We start from the raw sequence: 23,734 nt of genomic DNA, 5'->3' as shown, positions 1-23,734 counted from the left end.
AGGGAGAAGCGGCGAGCCGAGCTGCGCAGGGCGAAGGAGCAGCAAGTGCAGCGGGAAGTGGCCAAGTGCTTGGCGACCTACCAGACCATGGACCACCCCTCCGTGTCATTGCAGAGAAAACGGGAGATGCTCAGGTAACCTGCCGTGAGGTTTCTGCAAAGTCCCTCTGGGCTGTGGGGCAGAACAGGGGCTGGATATGCACCATACCTTGAAAGTGTGGGACTGTTAAGGATAGTAGGAAAGTATATATCGATTAAATATTATCCTTCACTCACGCTAGTGAGTCATGTAGCAGAGCAGATTCCCACCAATACAGCAGTAAACTAGTTTGCAGATTCATTTGAATCTCTTTAGTTAAGCAATCTAGTCTCGCTTGCCCAGATTGGATTATTCCTGGCAAATCCCCTTTGGTCTCTCTTAAAAGAATCAAGACACAAGAGTTTTAAAAGTAACAAGAAGTTTACTCACATTCATTTCACAGTATAATCCCGGAAGGCAGGCTTTATCTTGTAATTACAGAACAAAGTGTGAGTTCATCCCATATGGAGATTGAGGCCATATACTGCTGGCTGAGAGCCAGCAGACAGCAAAATACATTAAGAGAAGAAAATGGCATCAAGAGAAAGATGGCTGCGTGACTCGACTATTTTATGGAGTCGGCCAGGGTCACGCCAAGCTGTCTGGTCACATGTAGGGGGAGGATGCTCCAGACCAGTTATACTGGCTGGCATAACATCCCCCTGCCTGTGTCCACTCTAGGGAAACAAGGAATGTTGTATTTGACTGCTCGAATGGATTACGTCCCACAGAAAGCACATTCGGAGCACCTTCACCATCCCCAAAGAACCCTGGGAACTGTAGTTTACCCCTCGCAGAGCTACAGTGCCCAGAATTCTTGAGGCGGGTGGATGTGCTTTAAAGGTGTACACAGCCTGCTTTCTGGCTTGCACTCGGCTGCCAACTAGGGTTGTATCGAGGACTGCCAAAATTATTACACAGCAATCTTCATAAAGCTGGAAGGAGCAATTCTGCTCTTCAGCATGATAGAGTAGTGGGGATTCAAAGTTCACCTTCAGAAAGTAATGGCACTGGTTTCTGGGAAGATTGAGTTCAAGAGCACGTTCCTGCCGGAGGAAAGTACTTAAGGAAGGCAACAGAGCAGAGCTGCTGAGGGTGTGTGACTTGGTTGAGGGGGTGTGGCCTTGGGAGGATCCCGAGGGCCAGGCAGAAAAGCCTGGAGGGCCGCATTCCTGGAATATTCTTCCTGGCAACAGCTCCCTCCCCCTTTCTGCCACTATCTGACTTTTTCAATCTAGAGGTGGATTGAACCTGAGTTGCCCAGATAGCTCAGTGGTAGAACATCAGATTTATAATCTCAGGGTCATGGGTTCAAGCCCGATGTTGGGCAAAAGATTCATGCATTGCAGGGGGCTGGCCTAGATGATTCACGTGGTCCATTCCAACTCTATAATTCACACAAAGCAGGTGTTCTGCTTACTTACAGGGGAAGCAGGCCTGGTTATTTACAGGTTGGGGTAGAGGGATCAGAAGAGGAACTATACAGCAAAGACCTACCAACCTCTCACTTTGGTGTGCAGGAGGCAGGAGAAGCAGCGCATGGAAGAGTACACATTGCAGCTGCAGGAGATGCAAGACCGCGTGGAGAGCAGACCTTTCTTGTTTGAGAGAGTCATGCAGGTGACACGGGCAGGGGGCTGGGGTGGAGGGGAGGGGAAGCAATGGGTTATATAGCATAGCAGCTTGAATGTCCGGTTCAGTGCGAGGAGACACAGCTTTGAGTTGTCCACTCGGCCTTGATTTATCAATGCGGAAAACCTTAAAGCAAAATTCTAAAAATATTATTTCAAGCACTGATCTCAGGGTTCCCGGGAACAGTATCTTTCAGCCCTACGTAAGCAGAAATGCTCTTAGACCGGCACACGTTGCCACGGAGGGCATTTCGCAAACAGGAGCTGCCACCGAAAAGGCCCTGTCACAGATCCGTGCCAACAAGGCCTCGCCTGCTTTGCTGTGTTTGCTGCCATGGGCACCTTTGGGAGGAAGAGCTGACTATAAACAGAACAAATGTCAATGGGCAGGGACTTCCAGAGGGAAGGTGCTGGCCACACCGAAAGATCAGTTCCTTGCAAGGCGATCAAAGTTGCCTCCTGGCCTTTAACTGTAAAGGGAAAGACTTGTTGCCTTTGTTCTGGCAGAGCCAGCAGAATGACAGCAGAGAGAGCGAGAGAGCACGGCGTGTGGCAGTAGGGCCATTTGTATGGGGTTTTTAAAAAACTACGCTGCCTTTGGCCTGTCTGCTTCTCCACTCAAGCCTCTCTCCCTGCCAGGCCAACGCCCGCCAGGCTGTGGAGCGCCGTTTCTCCCAGGTCCTGGCTGCGCTGGGGATCGACGAAGAAATGCTGTGGAAGCATGCGGTGCGGCAATCTGCTCGCAAGTCCTCGGGCAAAGCCATGTAAGGAAGGTTGAGAGGAAGAGGGTGGCTGGCCGGAGGCCTTCTTCCCCTGAGTGAAAACAGATATTTCCCCCTTGTCCATTTGGAAACCATTAGGGACATGGGGTCTTTTCTGCATGCCAAGCAAGGGCTCTAGCACTGTTAGAATCATAGAATTGTAGAGTCGGTAGGGATCCCTGGGGTCATCTAGGGCAACCCCCTGCAATGCAGCCGTTCCCTAAAGAAGAGGAGCTTATGCACCCGGGATGGCCTGCTGGGACTCCCTAGTGCAGCCCATCCCAGACGCCCGTGAAACCCGCTTGCAAAGAAAGAATCGGGAGCTCCATTTAATCTCCAGATTTTTTATTGGGCACCAAGAGAGAGCAGAACTCAAAGCAATGGCTTCAAGTTACAAGAAAGGAGATTCCGACTAAACCTCTGGAAGAACTTTCTGATAGGAAGAGCTGTTTGACAGCGGAATGGACTCCCCTGGAAGGTGGTGGGCTCTCCTCCATCAGAGGTTTTTAAACAGAGGCTCAATTGTCGGGGATTCTTTAGCTGCCACTCCTGCATTGCAGGGGGTTGGACTAGAATATCTTTAGGGTCCCACCCAACTCTACAATTCTGATTCTATGAAATGCTGGTGTGCCCACTGGGGCTGATGTCAATTGCAAGCTATTGATTTATATATTTTACATGGGCCTGTGTCCCGTAAAGGCCCAGAGGCATTATGGAGAGTAGGCAGTGGGGTGGCTGCCGCCTCAGCTTTTGCTTTCCAGCACACATGCCATGTAAATGAAATAAGTGGTAAGGCAAAGGGATCCTTGCCTGCTGCCACCTGCAAAGCTTATTTGGGTGGCCTGGGTACAGTGGCGTAGCAAGGGTTGCCAGTGCCTGGGGGCCGCACAGAGTGCGGTTGGGAGGGAGGGAAACAGAGTACTGCACATGCACATTCAACTGCCTAACAGCGTCTGCATCACCCAGGAGAGATAAGAAGAGTCACTCTGTTGTCTGGAGAAATTACTTCCTGGTTCACATGGAGTAGCCGTTTTCAATGGAGCTGAGTGTCAGAAGCGTGCAGCTATGTTGAGGCAGCACCGGGTATTGACAGTGGGCGCCCCTAACAATTTTGCGCCCAGGGCAACTGCCACTGTGTCACCACCCTCCACCCCGTGCTACATCACTGCCTGGGTGGGATGCGAGGAGTGTGCAGGCATGGGGAGTGGATTGGTGTGTGTGCATGCATGGAGGTCCCTGGAAAGCCCTTCTTTCAGGAGGCCATGGGTCCTGCTTTGCAGAGGACAGCCCCCTCTCCCCTCTGTTGGAAAGGTTGCACGGTCGATGTCTAGATTAAAAACAGTCCATGCTTTAAGCCAAGGTTGGTTTAAAAAGCTGGGGCCATGAAAGGTTGCCCATCAAACATTAGTACCTGGACAGCAGTTCTGGCCTTTCTATATACAGTAAACCCTCGGGTTACGTTGCTCTTGAGTAACGTAAACTTCGGGTTGCGAAAGCGGCAAACCTCTGGATATGGATTTTTTGTGGTGTGCACGGACCCCCAGAATGAATTACCGTAAATTCGTATCCAGATGGTCCACTGTAGTGGGCATCTGGTTGGCCATTGTGAGAACAGAGAGTTGGGTTAGATGATCCAATGGCCTGATCCAGCAGCTGACCCTTCTTTTGTTCTCACGAGCAGGCACACAGATCACCTTCTCGCTGTCCTATTCCCCCCCAGTGGCGAGGTATATTGTGTTTCTGTTCACACTATAGAAATTATTTCTGCATGCGAGTTATCTGCAAAATTAGCTCATGCAAATTTTATGTGCATCGGCACCCTCTTTCATCTTGTTTTTTTAATTATTTTTTGGCAATGCACACCTGATGCCTTGCCCAGGACCTTCTCAGACCTGTGGTATGTTTCAGGCGTAGGAGGACAGAGTCTCCAGAAGATCTCCCAGAATCGACCTGAAAGCAAAGCCTGGCAGCCAGAGAAGAGAGAGAGGGAGAAAGAAAGGAAGGAAGGAAGGAAGGAAGGAAGAAAGAAAGAAAGAAAGAAAGAAAGAAAGAAAGAAAGAAAGAAAGAAAGAAAGAAAGAAAGAAAGAAAGAAAGAAAGAGGGAACCTTGCAGCCAGATCTGCACCTTCTGGACCTGTAGTCATGAGGCACCTAGAAATAAAACTAGCTTTGGAGACAAGAAAGACTCAGCCTGCTCTGAGGGGGGTGTCCTGGGCAGTTGAAAATGGCTCTTGGTTGTGATGAAAGGTGGGGAATCCTTTTCAGCTCGAGGGTCACTTTCCCTTCTAGGTAACATTCCAGGGGCCACATGCCTATGGTAAGTAGGGCCAAGGGCAGAAGTGGATGGAGCACTCATGCCAGAGTGCCAGAATGAAAGCTGCTTGTGTTTTGTCCCACAAGATCACAAAACAAGCATCATTTAGTTTTGTGCTCGCATGCAGGCGCAAGAGCTTGGGACCAAGAAAGGAGCATCCCTATTTTGGTCCCCATGATGTTGGAGGGTATGATTACACTACTGTAATCATACAGTACAACCATACAACCAGTTTCTGAAACTTTCCCCACCTTCTTGTAGTGGGATTGGTTTGTTTTCTGTTATTGGTTATGATTCCTTACATGGTCTAAAAAGAAAAGCTAAAAATAAAATGTGGAGAGGGGCAGGAGATCTGTGGCCGGGGCCTTGGGCTCCATAGGTTGTCTTCCAACATTACCGCCTCTTGACATCCTTAGCATCCTCTGCCTTGCCTCACAATGGCATCACAAAGAGCTGCCAAGGCTCCTCATTCGGAAGCCTGGGGCCTTCCGTGTTCCAGGTTCGCCACAGCCCAGACTGGAGAAGCAGACTGGGAGGACATTTCTAGGCAGGCGCATCTGAGCTGTGAGGGCTCCTTCAATTCGCCACCATGGATTACCGATACCTCACTGTGCCCTCCATGTCCTCTGTGCCTCAGATGGAGAAAGTGATGCAGTTTCCGACCCAGGAGAAGGGCCAAGCCGGAGTGCCTGGGACTGACCTTTCCGGCCTTGGACCCTCACCCCACCCTGAGGTTTCCACAGTCCTGGCCGTCAGCTCCATGTCGCACTCCATGAGAGGGTCTAAACGCCACCGGAGAAGATTTAGCAATCAGAGCAGCAGGTCGAGGAGAAGTTCCAAATCTACACCTGGAGGGATGAGAGTCAAAAGTGAGGGGGCGATTCCAGGGGTGCAGTTTGACTTTACATAGGTGCAGCAGACCTTCCCACCCCCCGGACCATTTTTAGATGGCCATGTGCTTTATACCGAACCGGACCCCTGGCCATCAAACTCCGTCTCTCTGTCAGGAGTGGGGAGCCTTTTCTAGTCAGAGCTCCAGCTCCTTAGCTCCAAAAAACCCTGGCAGGATGGTTGGAGGGGAAGTTTACATGGGGATTGATCTATTGGCAGAGTAGCTAAATTGCCGCTAGGAAGCCAGATCTGACTCTTTTATTGAAATTAAAACAAGGTTAAAATATTCAAAGCTTTCACTTGCAGAACACCGTAGCTAAGGAAGAATATATTTACATTCACATACTTATCCAAGCATGGGAATTGTTCCCCCCCCCCATAACGTTTATTTGAGTCTTAACACACTGTCGAATCTAATGTGCACCTCAGTTTTCAGAACTTTGAAACCATGTGTGTGTGTGTGTGTGTGTGTGTGTGTTTGTATCTATCTATCTATCTATCTATCTATCTATCTATCTATCTATCTATCTATCTATCTATCTGTCTATCTGTCTATCTATCTATCTGTCTATCTATCTACTGTATCTATTTGCTGGTGAATGTAAATGTGCCATTGAATCTAATGCACACCTTAGTATTTGCAATGTAATTTGGCCAAAGAAGGTGAACATTAGATTTAAGTAAATACCGTAGTTGAAGATTCTTCCGTAAATATTCAAACTAACTCGGTCTGTCTGTCTTTCCAATCCTTGCACTCAGCCTTCTGTACATTACCCAGCTAACCCATGCAGCTCCTTCCAAGAGGTTTCCACTTCTCCTTACGGCCTCTTTGGGAGAACACCAGATTCTGTACTTGTTTTTGTCACATTCATTCACAGACAAACATTAGCACTCTTCTCCTCTATTGCATATCAGACCCTGCAGGTGTCCCTATTTTCCAGGGACAGCCTCGGATTTACAGAAGCTGTTCCAGGTTCAAATTTGATCCTCTATTCCTTAGGACGTCCCTATTTTCATTGGAGAAATGTTGGCGGGTATGGAGTTATGCAACCCCCATGCCAAGGAGATAAGTAAATATGCAGCCTTTAGAAGACATCTGAAGGCAACCCTGTATAGGGAAGATTTTTAATGTTCAATGTTTCATTATGTTTTTATATATGTTGGAAGCTGCCTACAGTGGTTGGGGCAACCCAGGCAGATGGGTGGGGTATAATAATAATAGGATGTCCCTATTTTTGTCGGAGAAATGTTAGAGGGTGTGTTGCATTTAGAGAGTTCTCTCTTTTCTTCAGCCTTTCTCCCAATGAGCGCCACCGGAAATGTGGGAAACATTCCAGAATTAAACACACATTCATGCATTTAAGCATTCCCAATTTCAGTAAAATAAATCACTGTACTTAATACGGTCTCCTCTGGAGGAGGAGGAGGAGCTCAGCCTAACTCCGGGAATGATTACTTGGAACTGTGGGACATTCAGCGGGAAAGCTCAGTTGGTATAATAATAATAATAATAATAATAATAATAATAATAATAATAATAATAATAATACAGTAATAATAATAATAATAATAATAATAATAATAATAATAATAATTTATTTGTACCCCGCCCAATCTGGCTGGGTTTCCCCAGCCACTCTGGGCAGCTTCCAACAAAATATTAAAATACAATATTCTTTCAGATATTAAAAGCTTCCTTAAACAGGGCTGCCTTCAGATGTCTTCTAAAAGTCTGGTAGTTGTTTTTCACATTTGGTGGGAGGGCATTCCACAGGGCGGGTGCCACTACTGAGAAGGCCCTCTGCTTGGTTCCCTGTAACTTGGCTTCTTGCAGTGAGGGAACCACCCGAAGGCCCTCAGAGCTAGACCTCAGTGTCCGGGCAGAACGATGGGGGTGGAGACGCTCCTTCAGGTATACTGGACCGAGGCCGTCATGCTGGTACAGCATGAAACTCTTGATCAGGGGTCAGTAAGGTTTACCTTGCCTGGGCCGGTTCACTCCAGGGGAGATCTCTCCGTAGGCGGCTTGTGGCCCATGATGGGTCTTAGGTTGCCTACACCTTCTCTTGATCTCAGGGTTGTGGGTTCAAGCCCCATGCTGGGCAGAGAGATTCCTGCATTGCAGGGGGGTTGGACTAGATGACTCTCGTGGTCCCTTCCAACTACAATTCTATGATTCTGTTACACTGCAGTTTGGCTCCTGACAAAAACTGCATTATCCGTATCCCTGCTTGCTATGGTGAACACTTACATCATGTAATTACAAAATCAATCTCATTACCATTATATTATTCCATTACTGATAATGCTGACTAGGTAATTTCTGCTCTGGGCAAGGGATGAATAAGCAAACGTAGCAAATATCTCCCCCATTTCCTTTCTCTTCTGGATTCTCCAAAGTTCCTTGGAATCATGGAATCATATAATCATAGAAGTGTACAGTTGGAAGTGACCCTGAGGATCATCTAGTCCAGGCATCCCCAAACAACGGCCCGGGGACCGGATATGGCCCGAAAGCCTCATTTATCTGGCCTGCTGTCTGCTGCCACCGCCCGCTTCTGCCGCCTGCTCTCACAGGCGTGGCGCGGAGCGGCTGCCCACTTCCGGGTCGCAGAGCACCAGAAATCGCCTGCGCGAATGCGCAAGCGTCATTTCTGGAGCACTTCCGGGTGGGAGGAGGCCCATGCGCATGCGCACAAGCTATTTCCGGTGCTCCTGAGACCCGGACATGCGCCAGATATAGCGTGTACACAGGCGTATGGGCGTGCGCTCCTGCGTGCTCTCCCGCCTGCTGTGGCATCGGCGCTGCAGGCACCGGCCCGAAGCGCCATAAGTTTGGGGACCCCGATCTAGTCCAACCCTCTGCAATGCAGGAATATGCCGCTGTTGCATACAATAATCAAACCTGCAACCTTGGCATTGTCAGCACCACGCTCTATCCAACTGAGCTACCCAGGCCCTTGTTGTAGGGGACAACCTCATGCGGTCTGAGAAACTGGGTGAGGGGAATAGCTGCCTCCGCTGCCCTCACCCTCAAACGATTCTTCCTCCCTCTCTAACTCTAGCAAAGCAGGGCCGCCATCACCACAAGAGGAAGCACAGACGAATGACGCTGAGAGAGATGGTGGCGTATGCCTGGCAGAAGATCCACCCAAAACTCGTCTTGCTGCATAAGATCATCTACGACTTGACTCAGTCTTCCATCTTTGACTTCCTAATCTGCTCTGTGGTTGCCATCAACTGCATAATACTGGTGGCTCAAACGTTTGCGGTGGTCGAAATTCGGGGAGGTCAGCCCGCAGGAGAAGCATTTCTTTCTTCATAAATAATCCTGCTCCGTAGACTTCTTCTGAATGCTGGGTAGTGGCCAGAGCATGCTTTGGTTTCAATAAGGCCAGAGGGTTCAGTCCTGCCCCAAGGAGAACTTCTCTCCTCCCAGACTCTGACAGCTGGCCCTCAGGAGAGATCCCCACAGTTGGAAGCCATATTGACCCGAGGGCCTTGTATCTGCAGAATAAGGCACTGGCCCTTTCAGGAAGCAACACTAGTCAGTGATTACCTATCCCCGATAGAAACCAGCCAATTGCTTCAGAACCTTGCTGAGACCACTTCAGAGTTTGGCCTTGCCTTTAGGGGCATTATCTGTGGTCCTGCACCCACACCTTTATCTCCTGTGGAGATTCAACCAGGGACTACTGCCCCCACTCCCCGCTTAGGCTACCCACCCTCTTTATCTCCACAGATCACAGCAGCTTTCATCATGGAGGAGAGTGGCTTTCTCACAATCAATGGTTCTCTCTTTCTCTCCTCTCTTGCACCAGAATGGTTCTTTGCTGCCATGGATCCTGCCTTCCTTTCTATCTACGTGTTCGAGGCCGTCCTCAAGCTCATTGCGTTGGGCTTCGACTATTTCCGCGACCCGTGGAATGACATTGGTGGGTCTTTTTGCAGTGTGGTCAAGGGGGTATAGACAGGCGCTGACGCCAGTGCTGTGTTTCTAGAAAAAGAGGTGCCGGGACCCACCATGGACGCCTCCCTTGTTCTCTTAGCATGGCAATGGCGCCCACCTGAGAGGTGCCGGAACTGAGTTTTGGCAGGTTGAAGCTGAGAGAAAAAGCCCTGGCTGATACCAAGGGATTCCAGGGCAAACAATTTAATTAGCAGACTGCCTGAGAATAGCAACATGTGCAGAACTAACAGCAGACCCTTCTCAAATGATGAGGAGGTTGGTACCAAGCGAACACAAGATTCAGGGGTAGAAATCAGCTATGTGTTGTTGTTTTCTCTGGAATGCCCGTAATGTTATACTAGTTGTATAAGCTTAACGCTGCTTCCATGATACATTTGCCAGCTCAGCTGACAGCCTGAAGCACCGTTTCATGTGGGTCTGCCTTAATTCCTATGTTTCCTCTTCTTCCCCTCACCAGATTTCTTCATTATGTGCATCACGGTGGTGGATTTTCTGCTTCCCTTGCTCCTCACCAACAGAATAGGCAGAAGCGGCAACTCACTCAGTATCTTCCGGGTCCTCAAAATCTGCAAGGCCGTCCGTGCTATCCGCGCCATTCGCTTCCTGCTCACCTTCCGGTAAGCGCCAACAGTTCGAGTTGGGGGGGAGGGGAATAGAAGAGCTCCTTGGCGCCTCCATAGTCAATATTGCACAAGAGGGCTTCCAGCACATACTAGGACCCTCCTGTCCGGTACCTTGAAATCATTCTTCTATCACTGTCCACAAAGAATATTTGGAACTGTAATTTGCTCAGTAAAATGGGTCATCTGGAACCCAAAGCAACTTCCCAGGTTTTAGAAGGTGGGGTGTGGGGCAGAAGGGTTGGCAGCAACTGACCTTACAACCCTACCTAACTCTCTATTTCTTTGTTTGCTTTTCCATGTAGAATGATGGAGAACCTCCAGGACGTCGCAAGCACTTTTGTGTTGTCCTCCCAGGCCATCGGAGCCATTATTCTGCTCATGTTCTCTTTCCTTTGTATCCTCCCGGGAAAGAGCAGAATGGAGAGGGAAGATTCCAGGTGCAGCTGGGGCCAATTGGGACTGGTAGGACAGAAGGCAGGGAGGCCAGCAGTAGGTGGCGCCAGAGCCAATGAGAGACAGAGGCCATTAATTCTAGTTTTGTCCTCCTCCTCCTCCTCCTCCTCCTCCTCCTCCTCCTCCTCCTCCTCCTCCTCCTCCTCCTCCTCCTCCTCCTCCTCCTCCTCCCTGCTGAGCTCTAACAAGGGCAACACTGAGATCTGCCTTCTTCCACTCCCCAAAATTTTACTGTCACTGATTTCTGTCATGTCATCCTATGATGAGTGAATTCCGCAGGTTAATTACGAAACCTTGGAAGAGGCAAAGGGATGGTGTTCTCCCAAAAATCCTGCATTTCCAAGGCTGATTATTTCGTTCCTTAGCCCCTGCCTTCCACCCGTCAGTCATGTCTTCCGTGGTGCTGCGTGACATGTTCAATGAAGCTGACGAAAAACACTTCGGAGACCTCTTCAACACCATCTTCACACTTTTCCAGCTCTTCACTTTGGATGACTGGTCCCTCATCTACCTTAAATGTCAAGAAGCAGGTGAGGGAAGAGGATGCTTGTCAGGGGGGTGCATAGAACAGGCACCCCCAAACTGCGGCCCTCCAGATGTTTTGGCCTACAACTCCCATGATCCCTAGCTAACAGGACCAGTGGTCGGGGAAGATGGGAATTGTAGTCCAAAACATCTGGAGGGCCGAAGTTTGGGGAGGCCTGGCATAGAACGTAGCACAGTTTTAAGCACAATCAGTTTAAAAAAATACAACCCACCCAGCCTCGTGTCAAGATTGAAGAGCAAGATGGGAATTTGGGGGGGGGGATCCATGCCAATATGTTAAACTTGGAGATTTCCTGAAAACCCCACCCGTAGGCAGCAGCATCACCCACAGACCCCATATGTATTTCTTTCCAGGTTCCTGGTACATCATCATCTTCCTGATCATCTACATCCTTGTGGAGTACTTCTTGCTTCTCAAGTAAGTCTAGGCTCCTCAGGCTTTTGACTTACTGGAGAGGACCTTGGATGGGAGGTCAAGGGAAGGTTTGTTGATTTATCACATTTATATCATGCTTTTCCTCCAAGGTGCTCAAGGTAGCATACATTGTTCACTGCCCACCCGCCTGCCCGCCCGCCCGCCCACACCACCACCACCCCGGAATTTTATCCTCACAATATCCCTGTTAGCAGTTCTGGGTTAAGATTCATGAAGAATTAAAATATATATATTTAAAACGACAATTCACAAAAACCAGAGGCATACTTACTGGGCTTACTAACGGATGACATCCCAAAAGGAATTTATTTCGTTATGGGACAGCAGTGGCAATAATATTAATCACTAATAATTGAAAAACATCAACAATACTGTACCTGTATTGTCGGAATGGAGATCAAAAATTTGTGAGTTCATGACAATGGCAAAATTAACAGTATTAGTAAGAGGAGGCTCTATCCAGAAAGCTAATAAAGAATAGGAAAGCGTAGAATTATATATGAAAGAAAGTTAATAAAGAATAGGAAAGTGAAGAAAGATAGATTAAGAAATAGGGAAAGGGAAAGTAGGCAATAGGAAATAGAGTAGATTTTGAATCGCAAGGTAATTGGATAATAAAAAGATTGTGTATATCAAGAATAAAAATAAACAACATAGCAGAATAAAATAGGTAAATACCAATAAGGTAAATACCAATAAATCTGCCATACTCCTGGCGAGCTTCACAACTGAGCACATTTGAACTTGGGTCTTAGCCAGACACTCTTAATGGGATTAGCTGTTTCCTAAATACATTGAGCTCTGACTGATCACACCAGAACGGGGACCGTGTGGGGTGGATTCCAAAATGCACAAAGGTAAAAGCTTAAAGCGAAAGTAAAAAGTTTTAGATAAACTAAACCCCGAGACACCCAAGAAAAGACTAAATAACTGCAGGGCCAGCCCAGGACATTTTTGCTGCTTGAGGCACAGCAGAAAATGATGCTCCCCTGCCACCGCTTCCTCTACCACCTGAGGCGACTAGAAGCAGCCCGCCCAGGGAAGTCCTGCTGCCCTGAAGGCAGTGGAAAAGTAAAAGGAGGCCAGAGAGGAGCAGGTGGCAGTAGAGGAAAAGGAAGAGGAGGTAGTGGCAGCACGGGACTGCAGAAGAGGAGGAGGCAAGCGGTGTGCTGGATCTGCTGCCTGTCCCAACTGAGGCAACTGCATAGCTGCCAAGTTTTCCCTTTTCTCGCGAGGAAGCCTATTCAGCATAATGGAATTTCCCTTTAAAAAAGGGATAACTTGGCAGCTATGGGCAACTGCCTCACCCAGTCTCATGGGTGGGCCGGCTCTGAATAGCAACGATTGCTGTTAAAGCCTTGAGACGCTGTTGGGCTCTGTATTGGATTTGTAATCGTTCCTATATATGCGATGTATTTTTAACTGATTTTGTATATCTGCTTGTTTTAACTTTTATGAAAGCGATGGTTTATGTACATTTTCATCGCTCTTTGAGGAAGCAATTAGTAAATTGAGGAAGATAGAACAGTCACAGCCCCGTTGCTGCCCTCTCTCCCTTTCTCTTGCAGCCTGGTGATTGCGGTCCTGGTTGACAACTTCCAGATGGCTTTGGTGAAGCGTCTAGAGCTCAAGAGGCAAAAGGTCAGCACAGCTCCCATTGGTGTACCCAGGATTTCTGATGGGTGGGGCAGGACACCCACCTGTTATCATCCTCTGTCTGGCTCTGTCTAGCAGATTTCTTTTGACAATACGTGTGTTCTGTAAAATTTTGCCCTGTCCCAACCCAGACTCCCCTACCCACGCGTGTTCTGTAAAATCCCCCACCCCGCCCCGACACATTTATCCTACCCAAAGGCATGGCCCTCTAAAAGGCCCATATTTAGTTTGTTGTTGGCTGCGGCCTAGTCAGTTTTCCGGTCTGGGCAATGGTGCAGTTCTCCGGTCTGGGCAATGCTGCGACCTATTCAGTCTGTTGGGCAATGCTGGGCCCAGTTGGTTGTTGTGGAATTCAGTTGGTTGTTGTGGAATTTTGTGATGTCACCGATTGTCTGCAGCCAATGGAGACGCTGCTTCTCCGTTCTTTTCCCCAGCATGCACTTTTGGGTGAGTTGTGTGTTCTGGAACAGGGTTTTTATGTGGTTTTTACTTCGCCCAGGTGTGACGTGTGTCTTAGGTAACTTTCTAAGGTCCTTCGGACATTGGCATGTGATGTTGTGAGGGGCAAGGGATATCGCGAAGCCCCTCCCCTCCTGAGTTCCAGCCCAGCCCCGAGTGAGGCTGAAAAGAGGGAAAGCTCCAGCTCAAGTGGGGAAACAGGAAGTGGTGTCCAAGGCTCTGGCAGGGTAGAAGAGCCATCGTCCCAGGTGGGACAGGAAGGGGGAAGGAAGGGGGGCAGGCCAGTCCCCCCAACTCCGGTACTTCGCAGAAAGCGTCGGGGGAAGAGGATGGGTCTCCCCAAGTTGTTATGCTGGCGCAAGACGCGCCAAAAGCCACTTGGAGGTTCTGATTCAAGCTGAACAGATGTGTCTTTGTAAATAGCACTGCCATTAGCACTGTAAATACTCAGCACCAATAAAAGACAAAATGCAGAGCTGTGTAGAGTCGTTACTCTGAAGTAGCCTTCTCCGGCCACCGTGACAGCAACCTCCAAGTCTTTCTGGCTACTTTGGAGCGGCCGCGATGAGCGCGCAAGACGCTGAGCAGTGGAGGCTGGAGGCCGAAGCCGCAGCACAGGAATTACAGAAATTACAGAACCTGACAGCGCAGGCAACACCAGCAATTACTTGCCACTCAGGAGGAAGCGCGAGGAACGCGGGAGGAGCTGAACAAGCTGGCAGAGCAGGTGAGAGCGAAAGATGAAACTGAGAAGCAACTAAGGGTGATGGTGGTGGAGTTACAGAAAAAGCTGGATGAGGAAAAAGCTGTGAGAGGTGGGGGGGCGCCCCAGCCCCAGCTAGTCCAAGTGAGGAGGGGACAGACCCTAGTCACCAAGTTTAGCGGCGACCCGAGAGAGTACCTAGGCTTTGAGACAGAAATAAATTATGCGCTGGAACTGCATGCGGCAGAATTCCCAGATGACGTGCACAGAGTCTCCTTTATCATAGAGCATTTGACGGGGGCCGCCAGAGAATGGGTCAGGCCGCTCATCGTGCAAACAAATGATTGCATGAAGAACGCAAAACTATTCTTAGAAGCTTTAAAAATCATGTATGCGAGTGACTCTGAAATGGAAGCCACAAAAGAAGAGCTTCATAACTTAACACAAGGAAAATCGACAGTTCGGGACTACTGGGCGAGGTTCACCATGCTAGTGCACAAACTGGGGTGGGATCTGCACAGTGAGCTAGTGAAATCAGCCTTCTACCTGGGGTTGCACTCAGACGTTAAGGATGAGCTGGCGAGAGGTCCCAAACCGCGGACTATGGATGAGTTAAGCAAAGCGGCGCTAGCGGTGGGGGTGAGACAGGAATCCAGATGGAATGACAAACAAACGACGCGCGCAGCAAAGCCTTGGTTCCCACGCTCCCAGCACAGACCACTTCACCAAACCCCACCCCAGGGCCCACCCCTAGTCCCGCCCAGACCGAGCTCAGAGCCGGAACCGATGGAGATCGGTGGAGCGCGCGCGCGGGCTTTTCAAACCCCGGCGGCGCCAAGACGCAAGGAGGGAAGAGGCAGGAATTGCTTTCTCTGCAACTCCCCCCAGCATCGCGTCAGAGACTGCCCACATCGCAGGGAGTGGCAAGGAAAGGCGGGAACGGTTGTGCCCTCCCCCACTGATGTAGCACCACAGCAGGGAAACGAGACAGCCTGGCTGCAGGAGACAAGGGGCAGCAGCCAGGCACATTTAGCACAAACCGGCCCCAACCCGCCCACCCGCACAGCGAGGAGCAGCGCCAGACCACCACCCCCCAGAGCAGGGGTGGTTCTAGAAGTGACGCTAACACTCCCAAATGGCTATCCCCTGACGGTCCTCGCGTTAATCGATTCGGGGGCGTCGGCGAACTTCTTCTCGAGAACCTTTGCAGAAGCACACCAGATCCAACTTCTGCAGCTGGATTTTTCCCTGCACGTCTCCACCATTGACGGCAGGGAGTTGCTGGGAGGGGCCATCACCCACCAGACCCCCCCCCCATGAGAATGACGGTGGGACGACACTCAGAGACACTGGCATTCAACGTCACCACCATCTCAGACCCCCCCCATCGTCTTGGGCATGAGCTGGCTGGCGCGCCATGACCCCTCCATCAGTTGGCACCAGAGATGCATCACGTTTGGATCGGACTTTTGTCTAGAACATTGCATGCAGCGCCAACCAGGGGAGGGGCCTCCCATAGCCACGGTGGCCACCATGCACATCAAGGGGGGGGAGGCAATACCCAAGCCGTACTGGGACCTGCAGGAGGTCTTCAGCGAAGCGGAGTCCGACCATCTACCCCCACACAGGTCCTTTGACTGTCAGATCAACCTGGTGCCGGGGGCCACGCTACCCCCAGCCAAGCTGTACTCCATGTCAGATCAGGAACTGGAGGATCTGCGGGAGTTCATCGACAAGAACCTCAAGAGGGGGTTCATCAGAGAAAGCAAGGCAGCAGGGGGCAACCCGGTCTTCTGGGTGGACAAGAAAGACACGCAACAGCCCCGCCTGGTGGTGGATTTTAGACGGCTCAATAGCATGACGGAACCGGTGGCGTTCCCAATGCCCAGAGTGGACGATCTGCTGACAGCGGCACGCAGGGGCAAGATCTTCACCAAGCTCGATCTGAGGGGGGCGTACAACTTGATCAGGATCCGGGAAGGCGATGAGTGGAAGACTACGATGTTCACGCCTCTGGGCTCTTTTGAATATCTGGTGATGCCCTTCGGTTTGCAAGGAGGCTCAGCATGCTTCCAGGCCTTCATGCACCACGTCCTGGGGTCCCTCCTCTTCAAGAACTGCTTGGTCTTCCTAGATGACATCCTTATATACTCCAATGACCCCGAGCAGCATGTGAAGGATGTCAGGGAGGTGTTGCAGCGCCTAAAGGAGAACCACCTGTATGTGAAGCTAGAGAAGTGCAAGTTTCACACCAGGGAAGTAGAGTTCCTGGGCTACAAGCTGTCAGACAAGGGGCTAGCGATGGACAAGGACAAGGTGCAGGCCATCCTGGACTGGCACCTTGCCCCAGGACGCGCAAAGATGCCCAACGCCTACTAGGCTTTGCCAACTTCTACAGGAAGTTCATCAAGAACTTCTCTCGCGTTACGGCTCCCATCACGGACTGCCTGAGAGGCAAGCAGAAGTTCAGATGGACACCAGAGGCGCGAGCAGCGTTCGAAAGCCTCAAGAGGGTGTTCGCCTCAGACCAGAACTTGTTCCACGTGGTGCAGGATGCGCCCCTACGCGTGGAGACAGATGCTTCAGACAGAGCTGTGGGCGCCATTTTGCTGCAACTGGACGCCAACAGAGAGTGGAGACCCTGTGCCTTCTTCTCCAGAAAGCTGACCCAGCCGGAGCGCAACTACACGGTGTTTGATAAGGAGCTTCTCGCGATCCACTCTGCGTTCCAGCACTGGAGACACTTCCTGGTGGGCGCCAAGCACCCCATTCAGGTGTGCACGGACCACAAGAAGCTGGAGTTCTGGCGAACGGCCAGGGTGTTCAACCAGCGGCAGATACGGTGGGCAGAGTTCTTCTCGCACTTCAACTTCTCCATCCACTACATACCGGGGGAGCAGAATGTCAGGGCGGATGCCCTATCCCGCAAGCCAGAGTACATGGAGGAGGAGTTGCCCCCAGCACCCAGGCACATTTCCCCCCCGTCCGCATGGTCCTGCGGAGCAGCAGTGGTGAGCGAGGCAGAAGTCACAGCACTGACGGCAGCAGATGAGTTTGCCACCCGCATCTTCAGAGAGCTGCGAGGGGGGAGGGAGCAGGCAAAAGACTTTGAGGAAAGGAGGGGGTTGCTTTTTTACAGGGGAGCCCTGTACCTGCCCACCAACCAGCTCAGAGGTAAGGTCCTCAAGCAGATGCACGACAACCCGACGGCGGGTCATTTTGGAAGGGACAAAACCACTCACCTAGTCATGAGACACTTCTGGTGGCCAGGGGTGCGGGAAGATGTTCGGGACTATGTAAGGGGCTGTGACATATGCCAGCGAGCAAAGGTGGTCAGAGCACCACCAGCAGGGTTGCTGGAGCCATTAGCCACACCGCACAGGCCGTGGGAAGTAGTGTCCATGGACTTCATCACAGACCTGCCGTCGTCCAGGGGCAAGACCGCAGTGTTGGTGGTGGTGGACCTCATGTCCAAAATGTGCCATTTTATACCGTGTGCCAGGGCGGTCTCTGCAGAAGAGACAGCCAAACTGTTTGTTGACCACGTATTCAGACTGCATGGATTACCTTTAAGAGTTATCTCAGATCGAGGCCGCCAATTTGTTTCCAGGTTCTGGAGGCGGCTCATGAACCTCCTGCAGGTGGAGGTCAGCTTGTCGACGGCTCGGCACCCGCAGACCAATGGACAGGCGGAGAGGGTCAACGCAATTCTGCAGCAGTACCTGAGATGCTACGTCAGCCAGCGGCAAACGGACTGGGTGGATCGCCTGCCACTGGCAGAATTTGCCTACAACAATGCGGTGCACATCTCCACAGGGGTGTCGCCCTTTAAGGCCAACTACGGACGCGACCTCAGATCCTTCCCGGAGAGGGAGGGGGAGGAGGAGGAGGAGGGCCCACAGGCAGAGGATTGGGCAGAGGAACTGGAGACGGTGCACCAGCAGCTCAGAGAACACTTGGAGAGGGCCAAAGAAGCGTACAAGAAGGGGGCAGATCGCCACAGGCGACCGGGGGAGGCCATCAGGGTGGGGGACAAGGTTTGGTTGTCCTCGGAGGGCCTTCCCACCAGAGGGAGGTGCAAGAAGCTGGCACCCAGAAGGTTGGGCCCCTTCACGGTCACGCAGCAGGTAAACCCGGTGGCATACAGGCTGGCACTGCCAGAGGACATGAGGGTGCACCCAGTGTTTCATAGATTGCTGCTGTCTCCGTACAGGGAAAGTAGCAGGTTCCGAGGCAGCGCACAGACCCCCGAGGGAGGGGGGGAGAGTGGAGGCAGGGAGCCACTCAATGAAGCAACGGCCATCCTTGATTCACGAAGGGGGGTGGGGGGCCTGGAGTACCTCATGGCATGGGAGGACGCCCCACCATCCCAAAATGAATGGGTCCCAGCCACCCAGATACAAGAGGAATTCTTAGTGGAAGAATTCCACGCCCTCTTCCCACACAGGCCCAAGCCCTGGCACATGGAATGGGAGTGGGAGGAGGAGGAAGCACAGGAGGGGGAAAGCAGTTCACCATGGAGATGGGAAGCAGAGTTTGAGGACACGGAGGAGGAGATATGGGCATCTCCGAGGTCCATTCAGTCAGGAGAAGAGGTGGACTGGCAGCAGATTTTCACCCCCACCAGCTCTGAGGCCACGGACTTTTTGGGCTTTCCCTCTTCCCAGGAGGAAGGAGGGGGCCAACGGGACTGGGGGGAGGTGTTCACACCAACCGGCTCGGACAGCACGGAGTTTTTAGGCTTTCAGTCACCACCGACACCCGTGCAGCCTCTAGGGAGGGGAGAAGGGGGGCCTGGGAGGGGGGTGGATGTGAGGGGCAAGGGATATCGCGAAGCCCCTCCCCTCCTGAGTTCCAGCCCAGCCCCGAGCGAGGCTGAAAAGAGGGAAAGCTCCAGCTCAAGTGGGGAAACAGGAAGTGGTGTCCAAGGCTCTGGCAGGGTAGAAGAGCCATCGTCCCAGGTGGGACAGGAAGGGGGAAGGAAGGGGGGCAGGCCAGTCCCCCCAACTCCGGAACTTCGCAGAAAGCGTCGGGGGAAGAGGATGGGTCTCCCCAAGTTGTTATGCTGGCGCAAGACGCGCCAAAAGCCACTTGGAGGTTCTGATTCAAGCTGAACAGATGTGTCTTTGTAAATAGCACTGCCATTAGCACTGTAAATACTCAGCACCAATAAAAGACAAAATGCAGAGCTGTGTAGAGTCGTTACTCTGAAGTAGCCTTCTCCGGCCACCGTGACAGATGTTGTGTCAAAATTTCTCCTCAATCGGTCAAGTGATTTCAGTGAAAAGTGGACACCCACCCCCATGCCCTATTTACATTTTTATATAGAGAGAGATTTACTTGATTTGGGAGGGGGCAGCTCCGCAACCTCCCCCTGGTTATGCCCATGCAAACTCGGGGTTGGCAGGGAATAGCTGTGGCTGGGACTGCCAGAATGAGTGTGCCAATCACTGAGTTGTATTTCTTTCTCCAATTGACAGAAGTGGGTCGAACTGAAGGAGAGCAGTGTGGCAGAGGATGCTTTTGCCAAAGTAGCAGGTAAGAAGAGTCTTTGGGGAGATTGGCAGCAGGCTTTGAGACTGGGCTCAAGCTTAGAACCTTTAATGCAGGGTTGAGGAACCTCAGGGCCGAATGTGGCCCTCCAAATATTTCTATCAGCCCCTCGGACTTTCCCTGCAGGCCACACCTGCTCCTTGAGTGTTTTGGCCCACCAGGTGGTCCAGTTTGACCCACAAGGCCATTCCCCACCCACAAACCATACCTGTTTGCCAATCAGCTGAAATCACATTAGGTGTCCTTTCCATGCTGGTGAACCAGGGTGGGCTTTGGCTCAGTTTGGCTGAGTGAGCAGGCATGCATAACCAAAGCAAGCAGCTGGTCTTTTTTTTTTTTTTTTTTGAAGGCATCATCTGCAAAAGGGACTTTTCCTTCAAGCAGCCAATGCTTGCAAAATGCAGGCTTTTTTGTGTCCCCCACTCATCAACTGAACCATCAACTGAACCTGAAATGAATGAGCCTAAGTTAGTTATGTCCATTCATTTCAATGGATATACAGTACTCTGAGTAGGACAAACACTGATTGTTCAGAGGGAGGAAGATGGTTCTTAACATTGAAGCCAAGCTATGCATGCTGGCAAGTCTCCTTATGCCCTTCTGCAGATAAGCCCCAAGCAAAAGAGGAAAAGGAGGAGGAATTATTCAGACGGACGGTCATGGGAAAATATGGCAGCCTCGAGTTGATGGACAGGTGAGGAGGCGCAGCAGCCAATAGATGAAAATGTTCTATTTGCAACATTTTTTAGCTTGCTCTTCAGTGGAAGAAAAGAAAACGGGGTTCCACAGAGGCTTAAAAATATCAGTACAGTGGTACCTCAAGTTACAAACCCCTCAGGTTACAAACGCTTCAGGTTACAAACTCCACTAACCTGGAAGAGTTAACCTCGAGTTGAGAACTTTGCCCCAGGATGAGAACGGAAATCGTGTGCCGGCGGTGCAGAGGCAGCAAGAGGCCCCATTAGCGAAAGCACGCCTCTAGTTAAGAACAGTTTCAGGTTAAGAAGGGTCCTCTGGAACGAATTACTGTAAGTTCGTAACTAGAGGTACCACTGTAGTAATAAGGAAGACCTTCCCCTCAGACAACCAAAAGCAGCAGAACAAAATAATTTAGCAGTAGAATAAACATTATTATTATTATCATTATTATTATTTATGTAACAGTTTAACATCTCTCCTAAATGTTAATTATGAGGTGGACAGATGCCTCTCAACCAGGAACAGCATTCCACAAGTAGGGAATCACCTCTGAGAAGGCGCTGCCACAAGTGAGCACCAGCTAGGTAGCACTTGCTCCAACAGGGCCTCCTCCACTGATTAGGGCCTGAAATAGTTAATACTGTACTGGGGAGATGCTCTAATCAGTACTGATGTCCCAAGCTGTTTGGTACCCCCAATGATATTTTCTTCTTTGTCTAGAGAGTGGGAATATCTCTACTTCTACTTTCGACTAATGACAGCAATTGAGACAAACCAGCAGCAGTTCCAGTCTCAGGCATACACCACTGACAAGATCTTAGACACTTTCTTTGAGGTAGGAACAGTGCTATCCCCCCAATAGAATAAAAGGTGCTGGTATTCCCCATGCAATAGAGGGCCCTGCCAGAGTATCGTCCCTCCCTCCCTAAGCTGGACAAAAAGGACTGGAGAAGAGAGTCCACTGAAATTAATCACTCTTAAGACATTTTCTCAGGCTTGCCTCCAATGAAGAGATGCTCTTTCTTTCCTCAAAGGAGCTCAATGAGATCAAGCTTAACCTCTTGGTCTTTTCATTGTTCCGTGGGGCTGGAGAGAATGAAATATATCCATTTCTTAAAGCAGGGATGGGAGATATGTGTGGGCCCTCCAGCTGTTACTGGACTCCAGCTCCCATCAGCCCCAGCCAGCATGGCCAATGAATTGGGAATGATGGGAGTTATGAATGAATTGGGAATGAAGGGCAACAACTTCCTACCTTCGCAGTGAGAACATAGACCAAAGTTGCCAATCTTTTTTGCACCAGTGGTAATATTTTGATGAGGATTTTAATCCTGGTTTCTCAAACCTTAGTCCAACACCCTAACCATTATATCATGCTGGAATGAGTGGGATAAAGTGTAATAAATAATCATAGGATCTGACTCCTTTCTTTAACTTCCATTTACAGACAGCTGAACATGATTTCATTTCCAAATGAAGATGTTTGCATGGTGTTCCCAAACTAGACTTCACCTGCTCCTGGAGGCTTCAGTTAAAGGGTCAACCTAGCTTGACATTTTATTGATTTCTCACTTGTTTTATACATTATGTTATGTTTATTAAATGAATTTCCACCTCTCTGTTGAGTACAACTATATTTGCTGGGTTTGACCTAAATAAGTTGCAGAATCTGTTTAGAATGCTTGACTTTGCCCCTCAGAGGACTGTAGGAAGCTCCTCAAGCAAGGGAGCTTCCTTAGCAAGGGAGGCATATTTTAAGGTTAGACTTACACCATATATTTAAATCATATTTTGTACCACTTTAACAGTTGTGCCTTTCCCCCATAAAAGGGAGGGTAATGGGAAGTGAAGTTTACTCCTCACAGAATAGTTTTCAGCACCCTTAGCATATTACAGTTCATAGGATTATTGGAGGGCTAGGGATGTTCTAAATGTATGGTGTGGGTGTGAAATGATGAATTTTCACCAATGGACAAAAACATTTTTATTCAGACAGGTCTTTAGCTTCACAAGCTGGCTCTTATGTCCATTGTGCATGCTGCAATTTGCCAGCACTTTGTGCTTATTGATTTGCTTAACCTGCTTGTTTTTGTTATTTTGTATTTTACTTGATTTCACTGTCAGCTTCCTTGAGCACCACTTCGTGGAAAATGTGCAACACAAATTTAACAACAAAGTGACAAACAGACCGACAGACCGACAAATGTTCATCTGCCCCTCTGCAGCTACCGTATTTTTCCGTGTACAAGACTAGGCTTTTCCCTAAAAAATAATGTCAAAAATTAGAGGGCATCTTATACACGGATAAATCTCCTCCTTCCCATTTTCTTAAATCTGAGTCCCCAAAGAAGGGGGTGTCTTATAGATGGGGGTGTCTTATAGATGGATAAATACGGTAACTTTCACTGTGATCTCTTGGTGTTCCAAAAAGACATTGCCTCCTATTATTAATTTCACATGTTGATTGTTCCTTGTGAAGATGAAGCTTCTACTGTATTTAACTTGTCCTTCCCAGTGTGCTGGAGAAATGTGTGCCGAGTGTGCAAACTCCCTTTCATTTGGATACTGTCATGCGTTCAAAACAGTGTGTTGTGTACTACAGCCTTGAGACCCTTGGACAAAAGGCAGAAATCTCTGTGTGATACAGTACTTAATAAATATGGCCAGTGAGCAAATTATCAAAGGCTGTGCTTTGAGTGCGCCAGAAACATACACACATATGATTGGCCGCCACTCTATACTCGCCGCGGCTTGCATCCTCTCAAAGCTTCCTCATTGGGCACACGGCGTTCTGTCGTAGCTGCCGCTGATTGGGCGGGAGGCTCCACTGCTGTATTGCGTATGTTTCCCTTCTAGGTAACATTCCAGGGGCCACATACACAGGTAAGTAGAGCCAAGGGCAAAAGTGGATGGAGCACTCATGCCAGAATGAAAGCTGCTTGTGTTTTGTCCCACAAGATC

At 49.9% G+C, this 23,734-nt stretch overlaps 1 protein-coding gene across 3 annotated transcripts; it reads left to right on the top strand.

Moving 5' to 3' along the window:
* On the top strand, window positions 1–22,390 carry LOC132591379 (cation channel sperm-associated protein 1). Of its 3 annotated transcripts, none has more exons than XM_088659335.1 (12): window positions 1–134; window positions 8,741–8,965; window positions 9,497–9,610; window positions 10,103–10,262; window positions 10,571–10,662; window positions 11,108–11,251; window positions 11,622–11,685; window positions 13,272–13,344; window positions 20,002–20,059; window positions 20,681–20,768; window positions 21,494–21,608; window positions 22,221–22,390. In XM_088659335.1, exons 2-12 carry the CDS (start codon window positions 8,782–8,784, stop codon window positions 22,248–22,250), a joined length of 1,122 nt encoding a protein of 373 aa, XP_088515461.1. In that variant the 5' UTR covers window positions 1–134; window positions 8,741–8,781; the 3' UTR covers window positions 22,251–22,390. The 3 variants fall into 3 exon arrangements, with proteins under 3 accessions (XP_088515461.1, XP_088515460.1, XP_088515459.1); XM_088659334.1 differs by lacking the exon at window positions 1–134 and adding an exon at window positions 1,599–1,698; XM_088659333.1 differs by lacking the exon at window positions 1–134 and adding an exon at window positions 5,237–5,653.
* Window positions 22,391–23,734: the final 1,344 nt, after the last annotated feature.

The sequence above is a fragment of the Zootoca vivipara genome, chromosome 16 (assembly GCF_965207765.1).
Source record: "Zootoca vivipara chromosome 16, rZooViv2.hap1.1, whole genome shotgun sequence".
NCBI lineage: Eukaryota > Metazoa > Chordata > Lepidosauria > Squamata > Lacertidae > Zootoca > Zootoca vivipara.
The sequence above is the reverse complement of the archived record's forward strand: the minus strand, read 5'-3'. Positions and strand labels throughout refer to the sequence as shown.

Bases quoted from the DNA above. Each gene is read 5' to 3' on its own strand.
- LOC132591379 (XM_088659333.1), top strand. From the start codon at position 5,374: ATGGATTACCGATACCTCACTGTGCCCTCCATGTCCTCTGTGCCTCAG. The intron at 9,611-10,102 runs GTGGGTCTTTTT...TCCCCTCACCAG, and splicing joins CGACCCGTGGAATGACATTG to ATTTCTTCATTATGTGCATC. The intron at 20,060-20,680 runs GTAAGAAGAGTC...GCCCTTCTGCAG, and splicing joins TGCTTTTGCCAAAGTAGCAG to ATAAGCCCCAAGCAAAAGAG.